The sequence below is a fragment of the Paramormyrops kingsleyae genome, chromosome 6 (genome assembly GCF_048594095.1).
Source record: "Paramormyrops kingsleyae isolate MSU_618 chromosome 6, PKINGS_0.4, whole genome shotgun sequence".
Classification (NCBI taxonomy): Eukaryota; Metazoa; Chordata; class Actinopteri; order Osteoglossiformes; family Mormyridae; genus Paramormyrops; species Paramormyrops kingsleyae.
In genome coordinates, this window is record NC_132802.1 from 29,280,423 (window position 1) to 29,291,183 (window position 10,761).

The 10,761-nt window shown below is 42.3% G+C and overlaps 1 protein-coding gene across 1 annotated transcript; it reads left to right on the forward strand.

Moving 5' to 3' along the window:
- Window positions 1–270: 270 nt before the first annotated feature.
- On the forward strand, window positions 271–7,895 carry vgll4l (vestigial like 4 like). The gene is made up of 5 exons (XM_023813354.2): window positions 271–466; window positions 3,521–3,683; window positions 4,016–4,319; window positions 5,413–5,497; window positions 5,932–7,895. The coding sequence occupies exons 1-5, from the start codon at window positions 400–402 to the stop codon at window positions 6,246–6,248; spliced, it is 936 nt and encodes a 311-aa protein (XP_023669122.1). The 5' UTR covers window positions 271–399; the 3' UTR covers window positions 6,249–7,895.
- The last annotated feature ends 2,866 nt before the right edge of the window (window positions 7,896–10,761 follow it).

Consider the following 10,761-nt stretch of genomic DNA (forward strand, 5'->3'; position numbering starts at 1 on the left):
TGTGCCTCCCCCAAATACATACATATTCAATAAATATAAATATACAAATATAAACTTAAATATACAAAGACATGCAACATGACTACATGGAGATCCTATTTCCAGAATAATGCCATCACTGATTAAGACCGTGTTCTTCCAGTATTTACACGGGGATTACACTCAGGGTGCATAACAAAGAGGAGGCTGAATTAATTGGGATTGGCCTAAAAATAGCCAATGGGAGGCTAGCTTCAGAGCGTCATGTGAGCTCAGAGATACATAGGTGCTCACTTCTGCTTGTAAGCCTGCATTCATTGCTTGCCCTGGCCAGATCAGATCAATTTTGTGGCTGTTGAGGAAACAGACCCTTTACGTACCTGAACCTGTGTAGGTGTTTAGGTGGATATTTGGTGAAAGATGGCTGTAGCTAACTTCCACTATATAACTCGGATGAACAGTGGATTTAAAGTCTACATCTTGGAAGGTAATTAATTGTTGCTTGATTACTGCTATTGTACTGTCATTGTGTTAAACATCTAACATGTGTACTTCTAATATCTGCACGCTTCTAGTTCTGAATTTGCTGCTAATTATATGCTGATTAACATCCTAGATTTCCACTTTGAATGGGGGTGATTTTTTTGGAGCATGCCTGAGCTGCGGTGACTGGCCCACACTCTAGTCTATGTGATTTTTAAAACGGGAAACTGACCCATTCCATTAGTGGTTGGTTTAAATTAGGGAAAAGAATTCTAGCACTTGTTGTAAAGGGAGAAAATACACCCCACATCTCTGTAAATGCATGCACAGGCAGTCAGCATTGCTTTGTAGGTTTTTCTAGTCTGTTTGCTGTTTTGCTTTGCCCCTGAGGATAGACCTGCCTGTGGTCACTGATATCTCTTCCAAATGTAGGTCTGCTTTCTGGCTTGATTTCCTGCCTGATTTGATGCGTTTACTTGCTGATTTCTTTGTATTGAGGTGATTGCTTTATATGCGGATAACAGCATGATTAGTAAGATACTAATCAGTCCAACTTTATTCAGCAAAGGTGCTTCCCTTCCTTCCTTGCCTGGTTTACCCATCCATCTACTTTTATGAAACACTAGTATACAATAAAAAAAAACAATGCTAATAATTTTACCTAATACACATTATAGGCTTCATCCTAACAATATGATGATTTTTTGTTTTGTTCTTAGAAATAATTTTCTTTTAATCTACCACCAAAATTTATTCATGAACAGAACTGAAAAAACCACTTGTGAAATTTTGATATTTTTATTCCTGTTTAATTTTTTTTTTAATGACAATCCAGTATACCTGAAAACGTTAGTATATGTCTTCACGTTAGTCTATAAATGTGATGTGGATTTCAAATGAATATTTGCAGAATTGTTACTGCCACTTCTTACTGCATCTTAATTATAAATAATTTTTTTAACACACTTTATGTAAGTTTGACTTCTTATCAAACTTAAGTTTATTTGGTCTGATTATCTGTACCATGTTAGGGCACATTGGAGCAGAATATAAGATTTTACAGTCCGTTTTAAAAGATAATGGTTCTTTTACATATGAGAGGCTGTTCTGTGGTTTCATACAAAAAATAACCTTGCCTCGGGCACTGGAAAGTCAGGTAAGGTGTGGTTTTCACCCCACACCCCATCAAATCCAGACCTCCAATGCTTTGCTTTTTCCCTGGGGGGCTGTTTTGAGTGGGGGTACCATTTCTCCACATTACTGCCAATAATGGACACTTGCAATCGCAATGAGTTAGGAATTCTTCATCATTGTCCTTGCAGACTCCTGGAATTTGGCTACTTGATATTGTGGCATTGTTCTGTTTGATGGGCTCTATGAGCTCAAGCCAGAGAATTCAGCTAAATAGAAGTTGTGGTGTGAAGTATTCATCCATTGCTAAAAAGAGTTACCATTGAAGAACTCATTACAGGTCTTCTCAGCCGTGTTTACGAGAGCTTGAATAAACTTTGACCCTGTAACAGGAGCAAAAATAAAAGGAAGTTTTTTTAACACTTTGGAGCTGAAAGACTTCACACAGATTTCCATTCTCCTTGCGTATGTAAGCCTGTGCTTCAGGCTTCTTAGTAAGAAACTCTACTGTGATAACAAACATACAGCATAATTATCACATTTAACTTTTTGAACAATAATCCCACTGCAATTGTAAATCCTTTACTACTCAGTTCCTGCTCCAGATTCTCAGCTTGTTTTCTTCTTCTTTTTTTATAATTATTTGGTTGCTGGTTGCTTTTAGTCATAAGTCCTGGCCCTTAAGTACCATGGCGCCTACATTTACTGTACATATGCAGCCCTTAAAGAACAGGTTTGCTAACAGGTTGCATAGAACTGTAAAGCTACAGTTGTAATTAGCCGCAAGCCAATTAACTCATAGGATATTTCCTGGGTAAAGCCTGAGATTCTTCTCAGGAAGATATTTTTTTTTCTTATTCAGAGAAAAATAATTGTTTACTAATTGTAAAATATTTTAAATCTACATAGTTTTTCTGGATCTAGACAAACTGAAATCTAACTGAATTTGATGGTAAATGGGGAAATGGGGACAATCAGGAAGCCCTTTAACTCCACTGGTGAAATTTCTGAAGATTTTCTCTTCACTGTTTCTAAAGGAATTAAGGAATCCCAGATTTAACAGAGGAGTGTCAGTCATGGGAGAAAATCATCATAATGTCTGTCACTAGAAACAACACAATAAGTGTGAATTTGGTTGTATTACAGTGGGTGTCAGAAGGTCTTTGTTTGCAATCAACAAGTGTGAGAACTTTAGTGCATATGCTGTATTGAAAGACAAGTGAGAAAGGCCAAGGAAATGACAAAAAAAAAGAAATGGCAATATACTGGAATTTCCTTAAGATGTTTTGTTGTTTTGTTTTGGGCATGGAGCATGGAGAACCAGTTTGGCATAAACCAGCTAAAGGCTTGGGCTTCATAATCTACCATTCATCAGTATTTGAGCTTTTGCATGCTTTTATTTGAAGAGAGTACACTTTATGCTTTTAGTTCACTTCCCTAAACATGCTACTAGAACTTAATCAGTTTCACCGTGTTCCTGATGAAAGTGCAAGAGCAGATGTGGTATAGTTGTGTCAGTGACAGCGAATGGATAATTTGGAAACTGGTGCACACTTTTTTTTTTCCCTTTTAATACATGCTGTTATGCAAGTACAATATCCATGGATTAATAGCATCTTTGTTATTGGTATTTCCCAAGAAGGCCATGGCTCTGGGCGTATTTTTGTGCCTCATGCATCAAGTTCAGCAAGTTATTCTTCTCAGAGGTGATACACCAGCATGTGTGTCATTGGGAACAACACTTTCCCACAGTTTACGCTCAATGGGGGGGTGATGACACATTTACACAGACTTAAAAAACAAGACCGTTACGTGTTTATTTGCCACTCCTCATCGCTTGCAAATTTTCGGTTATGAGATGATGCATCTCCATGAAGTCATGGGGTTGTTGCTCTTCTTCATTCTTTTCCATGTCTGTTCCCCATAGGCCAGCCCAGCCTGAGAACGGAGGACCGCCATCGGCAGGTACCCAATGAGAGGGCTCGGCTGCCTCTGGTTCTCCCGACCAAACGCAAGCGCAGTGTGGACCATGGTCTGCCAGGACAACTGAGGCCTGGGAAGACCAGCCGACTCCCCTTCGTTTTAGCATCGTGAGTCACCGTCTTTCATGGCCATCTCACATTTCTTTACACTGGAGCAATTAACCAGTGTAGCGGATACCCTTGCACATAAAAAAAAATCTTGACATACACAATTCAGAGCATAAATACGTTGCAGCAGCAAGTAGCCATTTGTGATGTCATTGCATATTCTCCACTTTTACAGCTGTTTTCTAATTTGAATTTACGATTTGGGACTAAAGATATAACTGCCCACATTGCGAACCTCCCATGAATCTTAAAATCAACATTGTGCTAAAATCAGCATCAGCGTGCTTCATTGCTTTTAACCTGTACCTCCTATTTGTAATTTTGTCCTCCAGGGAAGAGAGGTTACCATTCAAGAATGTAACCTGTAGCCTTCAGAGGAAGTCCAGCCTGAGTCCCCCCCGGAGTCTGCCCCCATCACCCCAAAACTCCATTGTGACGACCACCACCTGGAGTCCCAGCCAAAGCCCATCCCACAGGCTGTCTAGCCCTACCCACAGCCCCACGGACCAATGGCAAAGCCCCAGTTTTGACAGCCCACCTATGGACGAGCCTCTGGCACTGATCAAGAAGCCCAGGAGGGCTGAAGGTCCAGAGGTTGATGCCAGAAGCAAGGGCAAGCTAGGTGGCCAAGTTCAGGTGAGATCCAGGATGGCAATAGGCCGAGAAGAGTGTTATTGTGGGGGAGGCCCTTGTTTGTAGCGTAAACTAGACCTGCTATTAGCACAACAGGCTCTGCAAGTGGCTCTGAGATTCAGGGAAGCAGTGATTCACCCATCCTAACCCCCCCCCCCCCCCCCCACCAACCAGCCACAGTTGCTGGGAATATGAAGAGAAGTTTGAACAGTCAGTTATGCTCCAGGGAGGACTGTGCCTCCTTTACTCAGGACGACAGGGCCTGTCAGGATCTGCCTTTGGGCGGGCAGCCCGGTGCGGGGGGGGGTGGGGGCAGGGCGGTCCAAGGCTTTTCACCTGACATAATCCTCTGAGCAGGCAGCAGGATTGGCGAGCCCATGCTTGCCTCAGTATGCAACCCAGCCAGACTAGGGCTAAGCACCGGCAGCAGGGCAGAGAGCCAGCAACGAGCCCAGGCACATGGCCCGTCCCTGGGCAAGAGACACACAGACAAGTCTCTCACTTCCTTACACAGCTCCTAGTACCCCTTCTTACTGTTTTGCTAATTGTGTCAGTGCAGAGTTTGCACTTTTCTCATTGTTTCACTAATTGTGCTCACAGAACAGATTTAAAATATGTACATTTGACCCTATGGTACTTATATTAAAATGTCATATTTCACCCATTGAGGAACCCCTTTATCTACTTTGAATAGGAACCTTGTTGACAGGTACCAGAGCTGTTCCCTTCTTGACATCATATCACTCTTGATGTAGTTTTTCTATAACTGTCTGGCAGCTTCCACAGTGAACGGCACAGAATATGGTATAACATTTGAAGTGTACGGGAATCCTTTGCATGAACGATAAAGTGGAGCACAAGTGAACACAATAAAAACACTGCAATATTCAAAACCATACACTCTATTAACATTCCTCAATGCCTCATTCTACAAGCTGTGGAGATCTTTCATGATGGAGAGATATTAGGCTTTAAGGATTTAACGGATTTGTGAAGCTTTATCCCACTTACAGACATAACTCCCAACTGTGTAGATTCATTAGATAGACATTTGACATCAGACGGGCCAGTAACTAACCACCAATGTCCTCTGCAGATGCGTCCTTCTGTCATCACCTGTGTGTCTCGGTCAAGCTCCGCCCACAAGCTTCCTGACGCAAAGCATCGCTCCTCTCCTGCAGGTACATCCCCCCCCCCCAACTGGTTCTGGAGCTATCCTCAAACCTCCAGCAGTGCCAAAGCCCAATCCATGCCACCCCCTGGAGTCTCTTTAAGGAGGGGTCCATATGTCACGGAATTCAGGACTAGACACTTGGGGGTGCCCTTCAGTATACGTTCCGTGAAAAGTTCCACTGCAACTGTGATTGGATAAAATGTTTTAAAAAAAAATGTTTCAAAATAGATGGAATAATGGCTTATACACAGAAGGGAACTTTAGCAGATGCTCATTAGATTAAGAAACAGTTCAGAATTATATTGAATACCTATAGAAAATTGTTCAAAAATATCAGTTTATTATTTGACAATCACTGAGAAAAAAATAGAGGGATCTTTGAGGGAATGTTGCTGTTTTAAATGCTACCATGTTTCTCACCTTCCTCATGCTCTTCCTCAGTGACCTCACCCATGGCTTATGACCACGTCGTTGAGGAACACTTCCGGCGAAGTCTGGGGGTCGACTACAACAAGGCCAGCCCCCACCGTATCTCTGTCAGTGTCTCCGTGGATGACCATTTCGCCAAAGCTCTTGGGGAAAAATGGCTTCAGATCAAAGCTTCCTCCTCATCCAGCTCCTCTTCTTCGTCCCCGCTCAGCAGCCCCAGCTTCTCATCCAGTGGTGCCTCCAGTCCTTGCAGTCCCTGCAAGGGCCCAGAGGGGGGGTCTGAGGCCGGGTCTGAAGGCACACCCCCACTGTCCTCTACAATCAAATAAATACTTAGACTCTTGCCAAAAACATTCTCCTCCCCAGAATCTACCAGAGTCAATACTGAAAGGCTAAACTTCAAAGAGCATTTCTCTAGGGTTGTAAAGTTAAAGTTAAATTGTCACCAAGATTATTTCAAGTAATGGTTGCATGAATCTTGGTAGGAGGGAAAAGTGTTTAAAAAGCTATTGGCTTTTTCGAAGGAGGTTTGCTCTTGGAAATCAACCAAATAGCCATGCTGGAGGTGGTTTAAATGGCTCTGACGGCCATGTAGGTAGAATAATCTGGACCTCAGGCAAGAGACAGAGCTGACCGCTGAGTCCGTGTCTTTGTTGCCCACAGCATAGTGGCCAACCGTCTACTCTGAAGGCACTGACGCATGCCACGCTTGTAACTGTGACAGATTGTTTGCAGTTATTTTCACTATCCGCGCTTATCACAAAATCTTGCTGCGCACATGACTGGAAAACAGAAGCAACTGAACGTTCAGTTTGACCTCCAGTTAGTGAATAACAATGTGGTAAATTTAGAGTAATCTAAGTGAAAGAGTTCTCTGGAGATAACGATAGAGTTGTGGTGTTCATTTTCACATGTATTGACTGGAAGATTACTCATGTTTCCATTGTAGAGATAAGACTATGTAGAACTGAATGGCATAAGTCCAGAATCACTTGGCTTGTATCAACCACACAGTGTGTTAGATGTTCCACCAGTACATGGAATGTTTTTTTCATGAATATTCTGCATTTATTATTCATATCAAGACCTATTGTCATACACATTGCCATGGAAAAGCAAAACCATTTTCCATCCCTAACTGTGATGTCAGTATTGTTATTGGTTTGGTGTAAATAATAAAAACACATATGTCATACATTCTGGTACTAATAATTGTCATATGACCAAGACTTGCATGTATATAGATTTCCAGTGTACAGTCTCTGTATTTTCAATGTTAATGTCAAGCAAACTAGTTAAAGAAAGACTGTTTGATATTGTACTTCAAGGGCATAGGTTTGATGGAGTCCAAATCAGACCCGAACCCCCTGCCCCCCTAAACAGACACAGTACTCCCAAAATATTGGTCTAGACATGTCTCTACCGGCCATACCCAAATTTTCGCCCTTGATGTACGCCCTTGATGTGGTTGCTGTTGTCAGTGAAGACCACACCCAGTGATTACATTTATATCATTCCTTAATCTCTAAATGATTCAAATTCCATTTAACAGTCTATTGGGCATGTTAAAAGGAGATACCATATTTGGGACCACACTATACCTCTCTATTAAATCTTATGAATTATTAAATATATGACTATCTGGTGAAATATATGACATAGTGGTCAGATCCATCATCCCATAACTGTGACCCATCTTGGCGGCACAGTTTGAAAGCCCATACCACCACACCTGGAGGTCCTGGAAATGCCTTCTTATAACTGACGTAAGAAAACCTGCCATGTGCACAGAAAACCATGCTTCCACAAAGCTAAAGGCAATAAAATGCCAAATTTCCCAAAACCAGTCCATACGACAATACTTCAATGTTAAAATGTAATAATAATCTGGCTAATGTATATAAACTGAATGTTTTAATGTAATTTTGCCTGTATATTTTTGCAGCATTTTTAATTAAAAAGGTTTTTTGTGTTAATTCCTGTCCACTGATTCACTGCAGTTTCTACACATACACGTTGCAATTTGCAAATAAATTTGAATTGCAACATCTGGATTACTTTTTTAGGTGCAGTTCAACCATGCACTGAATGAAAAGTATCAGCTCTGTGTCTTTTTCATGATGACCAGTGAGCATTCCTCGGGGTTGGGCTTGTCGTCTTTGCACTTTGAATAAGCATCAATGGTCATTTTGGAGTGTGATTTGTGGGGTTTATGTTTTGGTAAGGATTGTGGATCGGGGCAGAGGAGGCCTCTCACAACAGGGGGAACCAGCGATGGGGGGCATCCCTTGGTATAATTTGCAGTGGCTGCCTGCCTACTTGGATGTGAGATCTCATCTCTGGCTTTTTTTGTTCTGTTTTTGTTTTGGTTAATCGCCATCTTGGTCTCTTGGTGGCTCAGTGCAACCAGCATTTTGTTGTAGGCCTTGCTGCAGCTGCCTTGTTTTTGTATTTGCGCTCCATCCTTTACCTTGTGTCTATTTCACGTTCACCTAACCCTGGAGATGCCCATCTGCTCAGCAGCTGCAAAGCGTGTTATTTACTCTTTTCCTGCGGTGTCCTGTCTGTTATCTCAGGGAATATAGTTAAAAAAAAACTGTCACACTAAGTATGGATGGACCAGTTCAGGATTTCCTGCCATGCAGTCAAATGTGCCCTAAACCAGCACTTTGTGTGCCAGAAATATTGATCTGTCAATTTCATTCAATTCCTTTCAGTCTGTGTTAATAATATGCTTTGATTACGTTGGTCTTAGTACTTGGGACTCTAGCTCTAGCAAACTGCTCACTCCCAGTTAGACCTATAGTGTGAGGTGTAGAGCTGGGTGGGGATCGGTGACATTGGCTTTGGATGAAGTGAACTGTCAGTGCTGTCACTCTAGCTTCACACCCCCTTGTGGAATTGGACTTCTGACGTTTCAGGGACCCACCATTCCTGCGTTCCCACTTGCCTTTCCCTCCTACTTATGCTGCCATAGCCTTATCTGCCGGAGTTTACATATTGCACTGAACTAACTGTTTTCACTGTTTGCATGAGGAAGGTGAGAAACGTGGTAGCATTTAAAACAGCAATATTCCCTCAAAGTTTCCTCTATTTTTTTCTCTAGCCTCCCCTACTTTGACTAATTGCACATTTTATTTCCCCTACTACTCCTGGGCTGTGCTGCCTGGAGACCCCAAATTATCAAGATATTCTGCCTACCCTGCTGCCTGTAACATCTCCACTACCTGGCGTGTTTCCAGCCTGCTCGTCCTTCTGCCTGTGACGTCTCTCCTGTATGCCCTGCTGCTGTACCACTGTTCATCCTGCCACCTGATGCAGCACCAGCAACTGCCTGCCTCCCTGCTTTGAGGCTCAAATCTTAAAACTGGGACAGTGCAGACTTGGACTTTTCCATCCTGCTTATTTGACTTCCTCTGCCGCCTCCCTCTTCGAGTTTGTTTCCTCTCAAGGTATCTTCCTTCTAGGGAGTTTTTCCTTGCCACTGTGGTCTCTAGCTTGCTCACTGGGGGCTTTGGGCAGTGATATTGTAAAGTGCTTTAAGACAATTTAATGTTGTCAAAATGCACTATACAAATTGAATTTAAAATGGAATTAGTAGAAACTGTGTATTTTTATTACATCAGTTTAATGCAAGATGCATTAAACAGACTCATACACACATACGTGGAAGTGGAGACCTGACAAAGTTAAAGTTCAAGGTTTTGAGGATCCAGAAGACTTGATAGCTCTAGAAATGATTCAGATCACCGATGATTACACACTGCTCATAATCATTCGCACAAAAGGCTGATGATGAAGAAGTGGGTGCGATGAGTTTAATTCTGATTCATAATGCTTTTACAGAATGTTTTATGGATTCTTTGGATTGGTAGTGGGTACACTACTGTGAGAGGCTGGTCACTTTGATTCTGGAATGCAAGTTTGTCTCGGAGCAGCACTACCTCAGCAAAGAAGGCTATTCTAATTAGATATAAATGGGACTGGCTTTGCAGTGTGACATCATTCTGTGCATGAGGGGCAGGACAGGGCTGGCTTTTCCTAGATAATGCTTCTTAACAACATGTGCTGGAAGGGTAGGTATTAAACTCAGGGCGAGGTGGTTTAATGTTTCCTAAGAGAGTGATGACAAAAGGACGAAGGTAGACCACATCAGAGCTGGCCCTCATCTATCTCAGTTTACTTACAGTTAACAGTACTGACAGCCCAGAACTGTGTTATTCATGGTGGAGCAAAGGAGTAGTAACAGTGTGGACTACATACCCAAGTGTGAGCGAAAGACTCGATTGTGGGGGTGGGGGGGGGATCACAAATAAGTGAACTTCAATGTGGGTTATGGATCCCTGCATATACAAGCCAATCCTGATTACAGAACCTCGATTTAGAGGGGAAGTGACTCGCGTTCCACCCAGCAACCATCATTATGAGCAGGGGCTGGGTCTCTATGTTCCACCCACAAAGGATGTCTTACAGACATCTTTGTCAGCCTGACTGTGACACACCACACCAAACATACAGCCGGTAAACAGGAGAGTTAGTCATGCTGAATTGGAAGTGCAGGGACAGAAATGGCCGGGGGCTTTTGGGCACTCCTGTCTAACTGCCCTAACACCTTTTCAGGTTTCCATTGGCATAAAGCTTCCCAAATGAATAGTCTATTAAAATGGGACACTTTTATGTTCCTCTTATTACTCATCTTGCCATATTTAACTGGTATTCAAAACAGTTGACTTTTTAATTTCCTTTGGAATAAACATTGAAGAACTGCTGGTTGGTCTGGCTAGTTTGTTTCTGCAGAAAGGTCTGGGTAAACAGAGGGCGAGAATGCAGGGAGCAAGCTCT